At 34.6% G+C, this 20,953-nt stretch overlaps 2 protein-coding genes across 2 annotated transcripts in view; both read left to right on the forward strand.

The window, feature by feature from the left end:
* Nucleotides 1-428: 428 nt before the first annotated feature.
* The window catches only part of LOC131854137 (rhomboid-related protein 1-like), a 46,467-nt gene continuing 25,942 nt past the window's right edge, over nt 429-20,953 (forward strand). The window contains exon 1 of the mRNA XM_059205269.1: nt 429-583. The gene's annotated coding sequence lies outside the window, so the exon portion shown is untranslated. The remainder of the gene's footprint in view (nt 584-20,953) is intronic.
* On the forward strand, nt 19,144-19,917 carry LOC131854144 (uncharacterized). The gene has a single exon (XM_059205276.1). It carries the CDS (start codon nt 19,144-19,146, stop codon nt 19,915-19,917), a length of 774 nt encoding a protein of 257 aa, XP_059061259.1.

Consider the following 20,953-nt stretch of genomic DNA (forward strand, 5'->3'; position numbering starts at 1 on the left):
TCATTCACGAGATTCAAGAGCATATTAATGAAGTACCGAAGTCTCTAGAAGAGATCTTATCAAGGCCTGCACTATTCAAGACTTTATATAAATTTATTTCCAACACTGGGAAGAAATTATAATTTTTTTTTAAGATTTTGTATTTTATGTTGGGCTAAAAAGGACTTGTATCCAGAGCCGTAAAATATTAAGTAAAATAAAAAAATAAAAATAAAAATTTATATTGTAAACCTTTAAGTTGGGCTAAAAAGTACTTGTATCCAGAGCCGTAAAACATATTAATAAGAAAAATAGAAGAAGGAGACATTTTTACTAAAAATTTACGGAACGCGTCGCTTACAGTGGGCTTTCTCAAATTGTGCTGGCAACACTGCGTGTGCGTGGCGCCCGCCCGCCCTAACAGTATTTTGTAAACAAATGTCGCGTACAGTCAGTGTAATAAGGTGTGGGTTGTAATGAGGTGTGCTCGTACAGAGGTCGGAGTCGTGAATAATGGGCGTCGGTGACACGGCCTGGTGTTTGATGATGGCGCGTCGCTTATGGCGGATCATCCAGGATAGTTTACCACCACGATCCCCATAAGGTAATGAAATTTTTGATTTTTTTTATATAGCATTATCATTTCTGTCAAAATCAAGTTTAAATTTATATTAATGTTTACTATTGAATCATAATTTTGAAACTGACGAGCCAAATGTAACCCGTTTTATATGGCAAACAAACAAAATCTGAAATCTGTAAATCATTTTTCAAATTTTTCAAATTCAAAATATCTTTATTCATGTAGGTCTATTACAGACTCTTATGATATGTCAAATCTACCGTCAGTTCGGAATGATTTCGAGATGAGAAGAACTGACAAGAAACTCAGCTCGTATTCTTTAAAAAAACAAATGATGTACAATATACACAGTCAATAATACACAGTCAATATACAGTTCAGATACTCGTGCATAATTTATCTTTCCATTGCTGCAATTATTTTTTATATCGATCAAGTATTACATTAATAATTTTTTATTGTTTTTAATAAAAAGAAAATTTATACAGATAAAATAATATTGGTACAAGTAACAATTCTAATTTCAAATATAATACAATCTATAAATGTATGAGTTTGTATGAGATATTTGAGAGCTGCAGTTACCAAGTTGCATGACTCACAATCGTGAATATTAAATAAACCATTCAAAACGTTCAATTGATGAGGAAAAAAAATCTGTAACATTTTATTAACGTATTACATACTAGCTGTACATGCGATTTCAGCTGCATGAATATAGTCTATATGTTATTCTGATGTATAAGCTATATTCCTTTGAAATTTCATTAGATAGATATATAACATATATAATTGATTTATTGCCAACATAACGCAAATAATACCATTTACAATATGACACAAAATAAGAAAACCCAGTTAATGATGATTCTTTTTCGTAATCTTTTTATATTATACTAGCTTTTGCCCGCGGCTTCTCTCGCGTTAATTTATCCCCTTAGGGGTGGAATTTATCAAAATCCTTTCTTAGGGGATGTATACGTCATAGTAGCTTTATGCATGCAAAGTCTCAGCCCGATCGGTTTAAAATTGACAAAGTTTCATACAAACTTTCAACCCCTATTTCATCCCCTTGGGGGTAGAATTAATCAAAATCCTTTCTTAACGGATGCCTACGTCATAACATCTACCTGCATGCCAAATTTCAGCCCGATCCGTCCAGTGGTTTGGGCTGTGCGTTCATAGATCACTACGTCAGTCACGTTTGAGTTATATATATTTAGATTACTCAACTATTAGCGACTGTTGTTTACGTTATACCAAATTTTAAACTATGTAGATTATTTATAGAGATACAAAAATTTCAAGTTCATCCTCGTGATATAAACCATTTTCACGTCTTTCATTAACGTTCGTTTCCGTATTCATAGCCCTGAAAAAGTAATGTACAGAGAAACAACAAGTTTTTCGTATACTAGCAACAGCTAGTATACGAAAAACTTGTTTAATTAATATTTCATGTGAACGAAGTCACTGATAACAATCAGTGATTTCATTTATTTTTGTATAATACAAGTCACGTAACTAACTCATTATAGTTACTATCTGCGAGTGAAAGTCCGTCCAAATCTGTCCAGCCGATTTAGAGATTCGTTCGCTAGAAATATTTTTTATTTTTTGTAAAATATAAGTAGCGTAAGTGACTTTTTATAATTACTATCTGCGAGTGAAAGTCCGTCGAAATCTGTCCAGCCGTTTCAGAGATTTGAAGTACAATAAATATTGTTTATTGTATTATTTCATTTTAATTTATATGTATAGATATAGACTAGCTGTTCCCGCGACTTCAACCTCGTGGAATTTAACTTTATTTTTCTAAAATAAAAAGTAGCCTAAGTTACTCCTGGACGAGACACTCCACAGACAGACTGAAGTGGAGAATTATGCAAGCATTACGTCCAGCAGTGGACAAATATATGCTGAAAGAGAGAAGAGAAGAGAAAGAGAAGTTACTCCTTATTACATTAGCTGCCTGGCAAAAAAAGTCCCGTCAAAATCGGTCCAGCCATTTCAGAGATTAGCCGGAACAAACAGACAGACGTTTTGCAGGGCAGTGTCGGACCATCGTATTTGTCGGATTATAGAGTGCTGCTTAAGGGTCCCCTGCTTATAGTCCGGAATTTTTTACAAAAGAGTATCTTGTAATCCGACAAATTACAGATCCAGTGATAAGATTCTATGTTATATATGTATGTATGTATATGCACTCTGAAGTATATTGTCAAAGTAATATTCAATAACAAATAATAGACAATGTCGGATTACAAGGGGGGCCGGATTAGACAGGGGCCGGATTACCGCGGGTCCACTGTATATGCAATAAACTTAAATATATACCAAATAGTCTGACAGTCACAGAACTAAAGAGAGATAAATGGAGAAAAAAAGAGAACACAGAGAAGAGAGAAAGTTATAAATTCAGATACTATCTCCCATAGACACATCTCTAATGAAATGAACTTCCGGAAAACAACACTGAATTCTATAAAAAAAAAACACCAAGTTTGTTATGCTCTTTTCTAAATGTTATATTATAACATTTGTTTATTATATTCCTACTGGACTGCTTCGTATTTAATATTCACATTAAGGCCCATATTGTGTATTCGTGACATGTTCCTGTAAATCATATAAATGTATGAGTGTGTATGTGAGGCACGAACGGCTCTAACGTAACTCATGATAGTACCAAAACACCAAACATAACTCACTTTAATAAATTAACAAATATGAAACTAACCACAACTGATTTATTCATTAAATATGTAATTTATATTTAGACTACCTTTTGCCGCGGCTTCGCTAGCGTTAATTTATCCTCTTAGAGGCGGAATTCATCAAAATCCTTTCTTAGGGGATGCCTACGTCATAGTAGCTTTATGCATGCAAAGTCTCAGCCCGATCGGTTTGAAATTGACAAAGTTTCATACAAACTTTCATCCCCTATTTTATCTCCTTGGGGGTAGAATTAATCAAAATTCTTTCTTAGCGGATGCCTACATCATAACATCTACCTGCATGCCAAATTTCAGCCCGATCCGTCCAGTGGTTTGGGCTGAGCGTTGATAGCTCACTACGTCAGTCACCTTTGAGTTATATATATACTAGCTGTACCCGCGACTTCGTCCGCGTAAATAATGAAAAAATATTTAACTCAATTAACACAATATAAGTCAAATAAATAAGTTTCATCGTTTTAGCTTCAAAAATGATAAAAAGTAAAAATAAATATTTAATCAATAGGCTAAAAAATAAATTTCAAACTTCTAGCTTTAAATATGACGATACATCTATATAACCTTGGATCTACCCTTTTAATCCTCTTGCAACCCTTTTTCACATTAAAAAGTAACCTATGTCCTTTCACAGGATCTAGTCTATCTATGTCTGTTTCAAATTTCAATTTAAATCGGTTCAGTATTTTTGGCGTGTAAGCGAGACAAACAGATAAAGTTACTTTCACATTTATAATATCAGTAAGGTATTTAATAAACTAACCCTAAAAAGACAAAGAAAAAAGTTTAATCGTTCTAGCTTCCACAACCACACAAACAGCAAATTTCCACAATAACTTTCATTCTCTATTTTATTTTACTACCCCCCCTCCCCCTAAGAGTAAACATTTTACAAACATTGAATATCATATTTATTGATATTTAAACAACAGCCTAAAAATGAGTCTCAAACTTCTAGTTTTAAAAAATGACGATTCTTCCATACAGCCTACCATTGCAACCCCCTTACAATCCTTTTTTCACATTCAAAAGTACCCTATATTCTTTGTCCGGGTGTAAACTAACTGTGTACCAAATTTCATTTAAATTTTTATTTTGTTTTGGAGCGTAAGACTGACAGAAAGACAAACAGACTTACTTTCACAGTTATAACATTAGTGGGGTTTTTAAAAATCTACCCCAAAAGAACCAATGAAAATAGTTTCATCGTTCTAGTTTCAAAAATTACGAATTTACATAATAACTATCATCCCCTACTTTATTTTACCCCCTTAAGGGTAAGTTAATTACAAACAATGAATGTCATATTTATTTATATTTAATCAACAGCCTCAAAAATAAGTTTCAAGCTTCTAGCTTCAAAAATGACGATTTTACATAAAAACTTGCATCTCCTATTTTATTTTACCCCCTTAAGGGTATTTGTTTTTACAAACAATGAATGTCACAAGTATTTATATTTAATCAACAGTCTCAACAATAAGATTCAAGTTTCTAGCTTCAAAAATGACGTGTTTACATAAAAACTTGCATCCCCTATTTTATTTTACCCCCTTGAGGGTAATTTTTTTACAAACAATGAATGTCATATGTATTTATATTTAATCAACAGCCTCAAAATTAAGTTTCAAGCTTCTAGCTTCTAAAATGACGATTTTACATAAAAACTTGCATCCCCTATTTTATTTTACCCCCTTAAGGGTATTTTTTTTACAAACAATGAATGTCAATGTATTTATATTTAATCAACAGTCTCAACAATAAGATTCAAGCTTCTAGCTTCAAAAATGACGTGTTTACATAAAAACTTGCATCCCCTATTTTATTTTACCCCTTAAGGGTAATTTTTTTACAAACAATGAATGTCATATGTATTTATATTTAATCAACAGTCTCAACAATAAGTTTAAGCTTCTAGCTTCAAAAATGACGAATTTACATAAAAACTTGCATCCCCTATTTTATTTTACCCCCTTAAGGGTAATTTTTTACAAACATTGAATGTCATTTTTATTTATATTTAATCAACAGTCTCAAAAATAAGTTTCAAGCTTCTAGCTTCAAAAATGACGATTCTTCCATACAATCTTTCATCCCCCCTTTTAACCCCTTACAACCCTTTTTTCGCATTAAAAAGTAGCCTATGTCCGTTCTCAGGGTCTAGACTATCTGTATACCAAATTTCATTCAAATCGGTTTAGTAGTTTTGGCGTGAAAGCGAGACAGACAGACAGAGTTACTTTCACATTTATAATATTAGTTTTTGTCGCAGCACAAAAATATATTTTTATCGTTTCCGTACAAATAATAATTTTACAGTATTAATCTACAAACCAACATTTTGTTTCTTACAATCAGCTAAATAATTTAAATAGTTCCATAATATATGGCATAATGAAAAGGTCATTTATTTTATAAAAAAGACAGTTAGTTTTTATTTTAGTGAAAAATAAGAAAATTCTATTTTGATACAACAACCATATATTTATTAATACCTATACTTTATTAATTTTGTGTTAATGCTTTTTAAATAAACACCCACACATTATTTCTGTATAACCTACAAAAATGGGTAAATAATTTAATTTCGGACAGTGCCACACCACAACATTCTTTAAAAAATGTAAATAATAAAATTTGAAGAAATTGTGATTGTACTGAACAACTTAAAAAGAAAACTTAATAGTTTTTTTTTAAGTTGTTCAGAACAGGGAAACAACATTTGGCATTTATTATTATTTAACATTGGATATTGACTTTAATTTTTGTAATTTATATTGTAAAACTTTAAGTTGGGCTAAACTGGGCTTGTATCCAGAGCCGTAAAACAAATTGATAAAAAAAATCGCCAAATTTGTCTCGCAATCGGCCAATTTCAGGTTTAAAGAAAAAACACATACACACGATATACGATTTTATCATAAAAAAGTGTCAAAAACAATATTTTCACTAAACGTCAACGTCATGTTTCCGGCAAGATCTTTCGTTTTACATTATGTTATCTGTGGTTTTGTTCTCTGTGATGGATACCTTATTGGCGCAAACGCACGCGATGTGTTGATTGGTTGTTAGCTAGTGAAATGAAAAGATGGCGAATGGCGCAAACGCACGCGATGTGTTGATTGGTTGTTAGCTAGTGAAATGAAAATATGACGAATAAGGATTCAACCGCATAAAGATAACCTTGTATTTCCATTTTGAACCCCTTACAACCATTTTTTCGCATTAAAAAGTAGCCTATGTCCATCCTCGGCGTCTAGACTATCTGCGTACTAAATTTCATTTAAATCGGTTCAGTAGTTTTGGCGTGAAAGCGAGACAGACAGACAGACAGACAGACAGACAGACAGAGTTACTTTCGCATTTATAATATTAAGTAAGGATATGTATATAGATTTAGTAGTTTGCTCAAACAGAATCTGCATTGATAGATGGATGGATGCAGGGGCGGATCGTGAATGTGGGGCCCTGGGCTAAATCTACTTAGGGTCCTACCTAATTGTATTACTCAACTAAAAAAATACACCGACAAAAAACAAGCGACCAGAAATTCCCCATTCCTTTCAATAGATGCGCACTTGCATGGGTTGATTGATCGCTTATGATAGTTTTTTAACATTGTAGATATTTTTTTATATCCTAAATATCGTTTCAGTGGGAACTGGGGGCCCTTTGTAACCTCGGGGCCCTGGGCTGCAGCCTAAAAAGCCCTTAGGTAGATCCGCCTGGGTGGATGGATATTTGTTATACTTTCACAGAAAAACTACTCAACAAATTTTGATGAAATTTTCCAGTATATCAGCTTACACATCAAAATGGCATATAATAATAATAATCTCCGGACAATTCACACAACGCCATCTAGACCCAAGTTAAGCTAGCTAAAGCTTATGTTATGGGTACTAGACAACTGATACATATACATAGATATATTTTTTTTGTAAATACATACATATTATACATAGAAAACACCCAGACCGATACAAACAATTATACTCATGAATACAAATGTTTGTGCCGTGCGAGGAATCGAACCCGCGACCATCGCTCGTAAAGCGGTGTACTAGACCGCTAGACCACCGAGGTCGTCAAATAATTATAGATAAGATTTGTTATTTATATAACCCTGTAATAATATACTGTTAGGAGTATCCTCTAAATTTAATTAAATAAAAGAAACTTATAACAAATCGTATAATTAATTTTAACAAAATCAGTAAAAGAACTTATAAAGCAAACACGGTATGATACGGAGATTCGTTCGAGAGCACGTCTGTCGACCAAAAGAGGCCGCACACCGGGTTTCGCAGCCTTTTATAGACGCGCCGCCCGACGGTGGCGCCACCACAGGAAGTTACACCTAACACGGCCTCTCCTGACGGAGCATCGTCCCCGATGCTTTCTGGTCACGGCGCGTCGTCTGGTCCGACTGCTAATCTTATGCGCTCCGTCCAGGCTGAAGGTATTCTCTGGGCTATTGCTCGGAGACGAGTCAACAGTGACTCTTCACAACCTGTGAACCATAAGTTAGTGGTAAGCATTTTATTTTTGGAAGTAGGATCACGTTGCCTCACAAGGACTAATCTAAATCTGATCTAAGCTTGTATACATAGAAGCCACACAAAGCTTTATACGAGAGGTAACCTATAACACACTTTACGCTACACAGAGCCTTACACGAGATGTATCCTATAACAAGCTGGATGCTGCCCAAAGCTTTACACGAGGTGAGGTGTATCTTATAACACACTCGATGCTGCACAAAGCCTTACACGAGGTGTATCTTATAACACACTCGATGCTGCACAAAGCCTTATACGAGGTGTATCCTATAGCACCCTCGATGCTGCACAAAGCCTTATATGAGGTGCTACCAATTACATACTCGACGCTGCACAAAGCCTTACACGAGGTGTATCTTATAACACACTCTATGCTGTACTAAGCCTTATACGAGGTGTATCCTATAGCACCCTCGATGCTGCACAAAGCCTTATATGAGGTGCTACCTATTACACACTCGATGCTGCACAAAGCCTTACACGAGGTGTATCCTATAACATGCTCGATGCTGCACAAAGCCTTACACGAGGTGTTACCTAAGTACCTTACGATAAAATTTATCTCAAAAATACAAATTACATTAGAAAAACTCAAATTCCTTTATGACTCTGCACTATTTTGACTCTGTATAGGTTAGAACAATAGAGAAAGCATCTGTGTGTACGAGAATATATTTGTATTTGTTACATTTTATGTACTGCATCATAAGGTATTGAAAGTATAGTGGACCTGGACATTGGGTGGAGAGGAACGTGATATAAGATATAAGGCAACATGTTTACACATTAAACAAACAATTCCGTGCCCTATAGTATTTCTTTACAAGATGGACCCTACTTTGAAACCGTCAACTAATTTGAACTCGACAACGTTTCCACGTCAATATGGTCAACACATAGTCTTTAGAAATATAACAATCGCGACCTTTTCCTATAGAGATATGTTAATAATTATTTTCTTTAAGATTTATTTTCTTTATATATCGCAAACTATTCAACTGCCCTTGTACAAGTAGTTTCCTCATCAGCAGCATATGCTACTACGATTCGTGAGGTTATTAAAAGGATTTCGATACGTGAGATATGAACTAACCTATACGATATTCAAACGTCAAATTACGATCCTGTAGGCACATTCACCAGCGCACTACCCTAGGCAAGAAATCCTCTTGTAATTTTCAGGGCGCTGCAGTTAGTTACTACCCTAAAAATGTTTTCCGATGAGATGACGAAAATGTTGCAACGCCTTGACAACAGCAAGTATCTCGAGCTCCGGAGTAGTACCTTGGATCTGCACATATTGTAAAGCTACTGCGTATATGTGTCTGTCTTTTTCTATTTGAATTAGTACCGTAACCTAGTGCACTTGCATCCGTATGGACTTCAGTCCATAAATGGTCAAAGATAAGCAACGCGGATTGACTAGCCAAAATAGAGGTGATCTCATTTTTCTAGTTTCTATTCTTTCCCCCGTTAAAATTTCAAGAGACGATTTGGGTGTATTACGGGATATACCGCCTAAGATAGCTGACTAGTATCACTAAATGCTATCCACTAAATACTGTACAAACCGTGTCAGCTCTCCTTACATCATATTGTTTGCATTTGATCAGTTCATGAACATGAACGAGGACTGCTTGTAGAGACTTTCCTACTCTAACACCGCTTTAATCTTATTTACTTAATCACCCGATTGATTGCGTATTTAATATTTAGATTTTAATGATTTAGTACTAATTCGCAGTTTGTATTCACACATTTGAACTTAAAATGTAGAGTTACCACAAGGGTTCAAAAGAGCAACAGACTTAGTCTTCCTCATTCGTTCCTTATACGATAAGATTCACGCGGAAGATTCAAAAATAAGTATTACTTGATGAATGAATGAAGTGCTCAAATTGAAATTTGTTTGAACGAAGAATCCATCATTTCTATTTGTATACGCTCGGCCTGACCTGACTCTTACAAATAGTTCCAGTCTCCTAGGATACACAACCTCAGGAGTGAGGTAATTACACTTAGCGGAAATTAATTGTAAACCTGGATTTTCACACGCATGCTTAATTTATAACCGTAAAATAATTTATATGGTCGATTCGGTAATTAACCGTCGTAACTACATAACGCTACTTTGTTAACAAGTAGTCTAATGTGTATCTCTATACGGTATTGACCATAGCTGTGACTGAACCACTAAAAATTATTCAGAATGTTTATTCATTAAGACTACAAATTTTCTTTTTCATCACCACGATACGGTGTATTTATCAATTGAAGTCTCGCTATCGATTCACTACACGCTATATCATTTTCAAAGAGCGGTTTCTAAAAATACGCTAAAAATCGTTATTTCATATACGCAATGTCTTTTCAATATTAAAAATATCATTACCAATGAGTACCGACGTCTTTAAGATAATCACAAGGTACTAAGAAGTTACTTCTTGTGAGACGTTATGAATTTTGCAGATAAAGTAAGAAAATAATCAAACCGCATATCCGTTTCGTCTAAACAGCATAATATGTGCACCTTACAACACGAAAACGGTCATTTGATTTAAAAGAAGTTGAACTACTATCGTACTAAACATTTGTGGGTATAATCAGACCGCATATCCGTTTCGTCTAAACAGCATAATATGTGCATCTTACAACACGAAAACGATCATTTGATTTAAAAGTTGTTGAACTACTATCGTATTAAACATTTGTGGGTATAATCAGACCGCATATCCGTTTCGTCTAAACAGCATAATATGTGCATCTTACAACACGAAAACGATCATTTTGATTTAAAAGTTGTTGAACCACTATCGTACTAAACATCTGTGGGTACTCGCATATTACGGCGCGATAATTTCGTCGCGATGTGCATTATCACTAGTCCAAGTCACGGCGAAAACTTGCGTTAGCCTAATTCAGATTATTTCTTTGTAAAGTAAGCGTATTCAGTATGACCTATCTTCTCACAAAACGCATATACGATTTTGTCCGTAGGTTATTTTTCAAAAGAACTAAATTTACCTACTCGACTATATTGCAACTATAGCACCGTATTTAAGAATCTACTTCTATACTACGTAGTTTGCTATCATATATGACCAAGTATGATCATCACTAGCTCACTCACGTTACTACGCACTTGCTTCACCTTTTAATGACAAAACTGACACCGTCTGTCGGTTCACTGAATGACCACGATCTACTTCATCGCAACTATTCGTCAATGTTGCGCATACTTAAAAGTATGAAATATAAAAATGGAAAGATCTCACCAGATTCATGACATTAAGCGTCGATAAGACGTTTCGTAATGTCTGTTGAGGTAGCAACCGATCGCGCCACCGCACCAGGTGCGCTCGTTGGCGGGTCTGGCTGGCGCGCCGACTGTCTGCGCGGGCGGCGACAGCGTGGCGGGGCCGGTGCCGGCGCAGGCACGTCGTCAGCATCTACGTCGGCAGCTATATGCGAACCCCTGTTTCGCTGAGCTACCCGTACGTTGTTCCAGCGACACCAATTGTTGAGACTTGCGTCCATTAACGCTCCTAGTTCACCTATATTTGATAGGTGGAGAACGGAGACGCGTGCTCTCGTAACGATGGGCGTTTTCTACTCGACATGTAATCAATCCTTAGTCAAAAATGTTATTCGCGACCAAAAATGGCCTCGAATCCCACTTCTGATGTTAGGAATATCCTCTAAATTTAATTAAATAAAAGAAACTGATAACAAATCGTATAATTAATTTTAACAAAATCAGTAAAAGAATTTATAAAGCAAACACGGTATGATACGGAGATTCGTTCGAGAGCACGTCTGTCGACCAAAAGAGGCCGCACACCGGGTTTCGCAGCCTTTTATAGACGCGCCGCCCGACGGTGGCGCCACCACAGGAAGTTACACCTAACAATACGTATTTTTATTTCTTAAATCATATTTGTACATTACACTTACGTCTTGCATTTTTTACATTGCACTGAATAAAATATTTTTCTTTCTTTCTTTCTTTCTTTCTTTCTTTCTTTCTTTCTTTCTTTCTTTCTTTCTTTCTTTCTTTCTTTCTTTCTTTCTTTCTTTCTTTCTTTCTTTCTTTCTTTCTTTCTTTCTTTCTTTCTTTCTTTCTTTCTTTCTTTCTTTCTTTCTTTCTTTCTTTCTTTCTTTCTTTCTTTCTTTCTTTCTTTCTTTCTTTCTTTCTTTCTTTCTTTCTTTCTTTCTTTCTTTCTTTCTTTCTTTCTTTCTTTCTTTCTTTCTTTCTTTCTTTCTTTCTTTCTTTCTTTCTTTCTTTCTTTCTTTCTTTCTTTCTTTCTTTCTTTCTTTCTTTCTTTCTTTCTTTCTTTCTTTCTTTCTTTCTTTCTTTCTTTCTTTCTTTCTTTCTTTCTTTCTTTCTTTCTTTCTTTCTTTCTTTCTTTCTTTCTTTCTTTCTTTCTTTCTTTCTTTCTTTCTTTCTTTCTTTCTTTCTTTCTTTCTTTCTTTCTTTCTTTCTTTCTTTCTTTCTTTCTTTCTTTCTTTCTTTCTTGCAGAAGACAGTGAAACTTTTTTCTTCACTGGTAAAGCTGGACTTCAAACAAAAAACATACTTTCAGCGGCTGAAACTTACGCAGACGTAAATAAGTTACTTGTACTGTTTTCTTTGTAATCAAATTGTTATAACCTGAGAGATGATAACATAGGTTAGAATGTTAGTTGATAAATAAAATAAACATTTCCGCACAATAAGATAAAACAGATCGGTTTTATCTGCCAATCGGATCACCCTGATAAGTGTCAGGGTTCTCCACGCGGTTCCTCCTGGAAACCATCGTGATAAATTCTTGATGAATTTGTCACGATGGTATAACTGAACTGACCTTATGTTCACTTTATCATCCTCCATTAGTGCCCCGCCAGCGTAAACCGTGAGCGCAGGGTGGGGCACCATTCCATTATCATCTATAAAAATAAATGTCAGGATTTTATCAATCTAAATATATATAACTCAAAGGTGACTGACGTAGTGATTTATCAACGCACAGCCCAAACCACTGGACGGATCGGGCTGAAATTTGGCATGCAGGTAGATGTTATGACGTAGGCATCCGTCAAGAAAGGATTTTGATTAATTTTACCCCTAAAGGGATAAAATAGGGGATGAAAGTTTATATGAAACTTTGTCAATTTTAAACCGATCGGGCTGAGACTTTGCATGCATAAATCTACTAACACGTAGGCATCCCCTAAGAAAGGATTTTGATAAATTCCACCCCTAAGCTAGTATTCAAATAAACTTAATATAAGCAATTTTGAATAGTCATAATTTTTTATTCGGTTAAGTTATTACAAGTTAAAATAACATTAGTCTAATCAAAGACGAGCCGCGTGTTATTCTATACTCTGCAATACTGAACGTGTTGTTTATTTACTTACCAGATAAGTATCAGATAAGTTGAGTTTATTCTGCAAATATATACAGTCATACAAGTTATGCAACTTGATTGACGACCTCGGTGGTCTAGTGGGTTAGAACACCGCTTAACATCCGATAGTCGCAGGTTCGATTCCTCGCACGGCACAAACATTTGTATTCATGAGTATGATTGTTTGTATGTATAATATGTATGTATGTATGAATATATCTATGTATTTGTATCAGTTGTCTAGTACCCATAACACAAGCTTTAGCTAGCTTAACTTGCGTCTAGATGGCGCTGTGTTAATTGTCCTGAGATTATTATTATTTGTACAATGTTTATAACATTGTAAAAGATATATCGCAACAAAGTGTGTTAGAAATTAGCAGATATCTCAGATGACGGTCGCGTGTGACGCACGAGCACGGTCAGGGGTCCTTAATGATTTGATAATGCACTCTACGAACTAGTGTTAATGACTTTATAGAAGTGTCAGCATTGACTTGGTGTTATGGCCGGTAAATAAAATCCCAGGTTCACTTCACTGGTTTTAATTTTCTAGGTAATTACAACAGTCTTACTGATCCGTACTGATACTGAATAATTACTACTGAATACTGAATGTGAATCTCACTGAACAACTAGACGAATATTGAACGAATACTGAATAATTTTCCATACAAGCTTTCGATGGTTACGTATGCCGGAGACATACGTAATACCTTAATCGTGAGGTTCGGTTTTTAGCTCGATTCTGAACGTAATTTTCACTATGACTTTTGATGTTTTTTGATGTTATTGCCTCTGAAATACGTTTTCATCCTCATAATTGTTATTTATACATGAACTTTACATAATTTCTTATCTAGAAAGTACATATATACAAGCATCACAATAGTATTTCACATAAATCTAAGACAAATCATCTCTGACTTGCATCGATTTCCACATTTAACACGAGTGGAAAACTACAACTATAACATTTTACATTACTTATATCTATTTTGTTACAATCATATCAACGTATAGCTCATAGATTACATAACTAAACGCTATCCCTTTCATTATTATTATTCGTTTTTCTTTGTCATTACACGCTGTCCTTTACACTTGGATTCCATACATGCGTTTTGTGTGATGTTTATATATACAGATAGGACTGTTCTTTGCCGTGCTATACAAAATATACACAGCAAACTATGATATTAGTGTGTTGACAGCAATATCTACATTTGACAATTGCCTTATGACGACCTCGGTGGTATAGCGGTATAGCACACCGCTTTACGTCCGATGGTCGCGGGTTCGATTCCTCGCACGGCAAACATTTGTATTCATGAGTTTGATTGTTTGTGTCGTTCTGGGTGTTTTCTATGTATAATTCTATGTATTTACAAAAAAATAATATTATCTATGTATTTGTATCAGTTATCTAGTACCCATAACACAAGCTTCAGCTAGCTTAACTTGGGTCTAGATGGCGCTGTATGAATTGTGCTGAGATTGTTTGATTATTTTTATTACAACGCCACCTAAATCGGTTTTGGCGTGACAATGAAACAGACAAACAGGGTTACTTTTACATTTATATTCAAATTCAAATTCAACAATCATTTATTCATGTAGGACATTTTAGCCGCTTATGAACATCAAGTTTTTGCATTATAATTTTTTTTCCCTACCGTCCAGTTCGGTACATAGATCCAATTGAGAAGAACTGGCAGGAAACTCAATTGAATTACTTTTTTTTAAAAGCTAATTTATTTACAATGCATAGGTATTTATATAGGTGTCTATGTCTAATATTAAATGAAAATCCCGTACATGAAAACTATTGCCATGCACGCTCGTCATTCATAATCGTTTAGTGAGTAATAGGCCTTGCTCAGTAAATATGATTTCACAGATGTTTTTAATTTATTTAATATTAGTAAGACCAGTATATGTCGAAGATGTAAATAAAATATTTATCTATGTGAATACAAGTTCACAAGACAATGTAAATCTTCTTGTTATTAGTCCAGATAAGACTACTTCGATGACACTATAACACCTATTCTTATCAACACCAATAAATTATAATAATATTATTGTTAAATAAAGCAAATTGATACTGTAATTAGGATGACGGTCAAGAAAAATACGCAAGTAACTTACTGTACATGCATCCTCATGTAAAGTGATTCGCACTTTACATGAACGAGTGCTGCTTGTAGGGACTGGTCTGCTCTTATCACTACGACTGATTTAATCTTATTGTGTTTTTATATTTGAGCCTAAATTAATTAGTGCTGGTTGGTAGTTTGTATTCACACGTTTCGACTTGTAAAATGAGAACTTACAGGGATTGTTTAAAAGAGCAACACACAAGTTTCTTGCTTATTCTTCTTGTGATGAGACAGCTTTCCAAATAAGCGGTAAATTTAAAAAAATGTTGACTATTTAAAAGTGCTTAAATTAAGTTTATTTGAATAAATTATTTTCTATTCTATTCTATTCTATTCTATACAAGTAGATGATACGGTTCTATTTATGCAACCAATATTTATGGACATTAAGGTCGTAGAAACAAAGTGCATTTTTTTCCGATTACTCTAGCTGGCCACTACAGCTTCAACGGACGATACAGATGGCACTCCAGTGCTATGGATTTTAAGTTTTTCTATAAAAACATTATTGTCGTTAACGAATTCTTCAATTTTATAGTAAGCTTTTTTTGCAAAGGAAGCGTTTTATATCAATTATTAACAACATGCACTCCACATAGTGTAATATATCCTAACATAACAGATAAAACAGCCAGGAAAACAAATATAAATTCTAGTTTTACATGACAAAAATCATTACATAGCACAGAACAAAGTCACAGTCGCTGACTGTCCGTCCTTATATAATTGTATGCTTAAATCTTTAAAACTACGCAACGGATTTTGAAGCGGCTTTTTTAATAGAAACGAGTGATTCAAGAGGAAGGTTTATATATATAATACATGTACATCCTGTCAGACCGGAGCGAGTAACTAGTTATATATAGAAAACACCAAGATCTACACAAACAATCATACTGATGAATACACATGTTTCATAAACAAATAGATAGATAAGTTTTTTATTCACAGTTACAGACACATAACATACATGAGATACAGAAAAAACACGAATTAATAAAAGAAATGTAGGTGAGTTTATGTGCCGCAAAAGTGAAAAGGTAGCCAACTCAGCATAATGCTACAGATAACTGCAGCGCTGATAGTCTGCGCTGATTGCATCGTGCGAGGAATCAAATTCTTGACCATCGGAAGTAAGGCGTGCTAAACCACTAGATCACCGATGTCGTCTAATAATGAGTGCATTTTCGTCTTTAGTGTAATCTTAAATAACTTTAGTAACAATGTATTACCCCTATCAAAACGGAGATATATAAAATATATATAAAAATCTCAGGACAATTCACACAGCGCCATCTAGACCCAAGTTAAGCTAACTAAAGCTTGTGTTATAGGTACTAGACAACTGATACATATACAAAGATATTTTTTTTTTTGTAAATACATACATATTATACATAGAAAACAAGCAGACCGACACAAATCATACTCATGAATACAAATGTTTTTGCCGTGCGAGGAATCGAACCCGCGACCATCGGTCGTAAAGCGGTGTGCTAGACCGCTACACCACCGATGTCGTCTAACAACGAGTGCACTTTCGTCTCTAGCCTAATCTTAGATACCTTTAGTATCACTGTCTAGTTTCTGATAATATTCATCATTAAGTATAGATTCGCCACTCTGCTATCAGCCTATCAGCGTATTCTTATCATTCCCATTATATATATAGGCGCGTGCAAACGTGCGATTCAACGAAGTTAAGGTTGGAATAATTCGTTACGATCTTTATTTCGTGGAATTAAAGTTATTGTGTTATATTGGTGAGTACATATTTATATATATATATATTAGAATACAAATTTATACATATATTATCTACGACCTCGGTGGTCTAGCGGTCTAGTACACCGCTTTACGACCGATGGTTCAATTCCTCGCACGGCACAAACATTTGCATTCATGAATATGTTTGTTTGTATCGGTCTGGGTGTTTTCTATGTATAATATGTATGTATTTACCAAAAAAAATTATCTATGTATATGTATCAGTTGTCTAGTACCCATAACACAAGCTTTAGCTAGCTTAACTTGGGTCTAGATGGCGCTGTGTGAATTGTCCTGAGATTATTATTATTATTAATTTTTTTCTCGGCTTTCACCGGTAATTTATATTTTTACGTGAATATGTGTACTATAAATATCGGTTAAATCGCAGCGGGAGCCTAAGATTTAAAATAAATCAAAATATATACATTAAAAAAAAAACGGTGAAACAAATAAAAGGGAATAAAAAAAAAATATCGGTCTAATCGGTTTGTAAAAATTATTATTATTATTTATTAAAATAAATTTAAATTTGTGTACATTCGAAACAATTGCAGCTATCTTTTATAAAAATACAATTTAAAATAAGATACTCGTACCAAAGGATCTATTGGAATTATCCTTAAATAAATTTGAAACATCTGTTAAATCATATTTACTGAGCAAGGCCTATTACTCACTAAACGATTACTTGAATGACGAGCGTGCATGGCAATAGTTGTTCATGCACGGGATTTTCATTTAATGTTAGACATAGACACCTATATAAATATACATTGTAAATGAACTGGCATTTAAATAGAGTAATTCAATTGAGTTTCTTGCCAGTTCTTCTCAATTGGATTGGATCTATATACTGAATTGGACGATATGGAAAAAATTTAAGTTCATAAGCGGCTAAAATGTCCTACCTGAATAAATGATTTTTGAATTTGTATTTGAATTTGAATAATATGCAGAATTCAGATTGTAGATTGAAACATGGGGATATAACAGTAATGATATAACTACGACTGCTATTACAGATGGTATAGTCAGAAGCAATGTACAATAAAGATGTTCTAGTAACCTACACATGTTCACATTTCGCTGGTTAGTTAATTTGTTAAGAAAGTTTACCTACAGGTGTCTAGGTCTAACATTGAACCAAATATTTTAATTTTTTTTTAAACACAAAGATCGATACAAACAATCATACTCATGAATATAAATGTTAGTGCCGTGCAAGGAATCGAACTCGCGACCATCGGAAATAAGGATAAGACAGGTATTTGTAAACTCAAAGTAACTGTTTACAAACTGAGGCCGTGATATTAATATGGTTTTTTATCAGACTAATTATTTCTTTATTTATTTATTAAAACTGACGACCTCGGTGGTCTAGCGGTCAAGCACACCGCTTTACGACCGATGGCCGCGGGTTCGATTCCTCGCACGGCACAAACATTTGTATTCATGAGTATGATCGTTTGTATCGGTCTGGGTGTTTTCTATGTATAATATGTATGTATTTACAAAAAAAAAATATCTATGTATATGTATCAGTTATCTAGTACCCATAACACAAGCTCTAGCTAGCTTAACTTGGGTCTAGATGGAGCTGTGTGAATTGTCCTGATATTTTTTTTTTTTTCCAAATATTCTCATCTCTCCTCTTAAGGAGAGGAGATGGCAATATACCCCCGGTAGAAGCACATTTGGCCGGGGTTCAGGGCCCCAGGGAGAGAAACCTATTATTATTAAAACTAATTTGTGGGTACTTTGATTATTATAATATGGGAGGTACTTAATTAGAATGATATTAGAAATAAAGCAGTCATAGCTCAGCACAGTTGTTTGATTGACGTCTCCTTTATACGAACATACATAACATGGCGCAGTCGGTCAAAAAGTAAATATTATACATATAGCTCTTAAACTTTGAATAGTGAACAGACTTAGTGCGTGTGTTCGTGAATTAAAATGGAGCTTGCCTTTACACCTCCACAGCCATTTGATTTTGAAAATAGTCTGACTAATGTCACTTCCGGAAATTTGAGTCGAGAATGGGAGCGTTGGAAGAAATCTTTTAATATCTACTATGAGGCGTGTGAAATATCAAAGAAGAGTGACAAAGTACAAATTAATATTCTATTGCATGTCATTGGAGATAAATGCAGAGAAGTTAGTGAACAATTTACTACAGAATACAAGAATGTAACGGAATTATTAAGGTTATTTGATGCATTTTTTATACCGAAAAAGAACTTGGCGGTGGAACGACAAAAATTTTTCAAACGGGATCAAAAAGAATTTGAGTCCGTCGAACAGTATGTATTTGAGCTAAACAAGATTGCATCTACGTGTGAGTTAAGAGATTTAAGGGACGATTTAATATGCAGCAGATTGATATGTGGGCTTAGTGACGTGGCCCTTTCGGAACGATTATTGAGGGAACCGGAAATAAATCTATCGAAAGCATTGGAAATTTGTAGACTAGCTGAAATGTCTCGTATGCAAGCAGCGAACATTCAAAATAAATGCAGCAGCCATCAGATACATACAATTGCACAAAATATGGAGAATAATCAATCAGTGAGGGCAGACATGGTGAAACGTAGTAATAAACAACGGGTTCGAAGCAGCGATGGAAGCTGGCGTTCGTCGAGCGAGCAACCCCCTTTCCCGCCTTGGATCGGCGTTACGCTGCTGGTGTCGCGTTTTCAAATACACGTTATCGTACTAATACTTCAGTGAACTCACAAAACAATAACAGATCACGTCCTACAAAAGTAGTGTCGCCAGTTCAAAGGTCACATCTTGAGTTCATTAAGTGTAAAAGTTGTGGATTAATGCACAGACGTAATGAGTGTTCTGCATATGGAAAATATTGCAATAAATGTGGAAAATTACATCACTATGCAAGAATGTGTACAAATTATATTTACGCCGTGAGGGATGACTCATCAGATCAGGTAATTTTTTCTATAAATAATAAAAGTGATGACTGGTCGGTAGACTTAGAAATTAGTGGCCAAATTATTAATTTTAAACTGGATACCGGCGCGGACGTAAATGTATTACCTAAAAAATTACTTTATATGCTAAAAATATACGAAATTCAATTAACAAATACATCAATGAAATTGCATGGCTATTCAGGAAATGAAATTAAAGTTTTAGGTAAATGTTTTTTAAAGGTTTTACATAAAGATATTTTTTATTATTTACAATTTATTATTGTTGATGTTGAGTCGCCCCCTGTGTTAGGTAGAAAATCTTGTGAGGAGCTTTATTTATTAAAACGAAAATTGTCAATTAATCAACATCCGTCCATCAGCAGTCAAAATATTTTAAATGAGTTTCCCGCCGTATTTGAAGGTATAGGGTGTCTACCGGGCGAGTATCAAATAAAATTAAGAGACGACGTGTCTCCAGTCATTCATGCACCTAGGAAGTTGCCATTAGCGCTAAAGGACAAAATAAAAAATAAACTTTTAGATATGGAGAAAAATGGAATTATTGCCAAAGTAGAGGGACCCACAGATTGGGTAAATAGTATGACTGTAGTTAGAAAAACAAATGGTGATTTGCGTATATGTTTAGACCCACGGGACCTAAACAAAGCGATAAAAAGAGAACACTTTAAACTCCCTACTTTACTTACGAAGAGGTAACTGCGAACCTTTCAGGGTCAAATTATTTTAGTACTCTTGATGCAAAACATAGTTTTTGGCAATTAAAGCTACAAAAAGATAGTTCGGACTTGTGCACTTTTAATTCGGCGCTAGGT

This window comes from Achroia grisella, unplaced genomic scaffold (assembly GCF_030625045.1).
Source record: "Achroia grisella isolate CSIRO2021 unplaced genomic scaffold, CSIRO_AGI_Agris_v1 utg970, whole genome shotgun sequence".
Classification (NCBI taxonomy): domain Eukaryota; kingdom Metazoa; phylum Arthropoda; class Insecta; order Lepidoptera; family Pyralidae; genus Achroia; species Achroia grisella.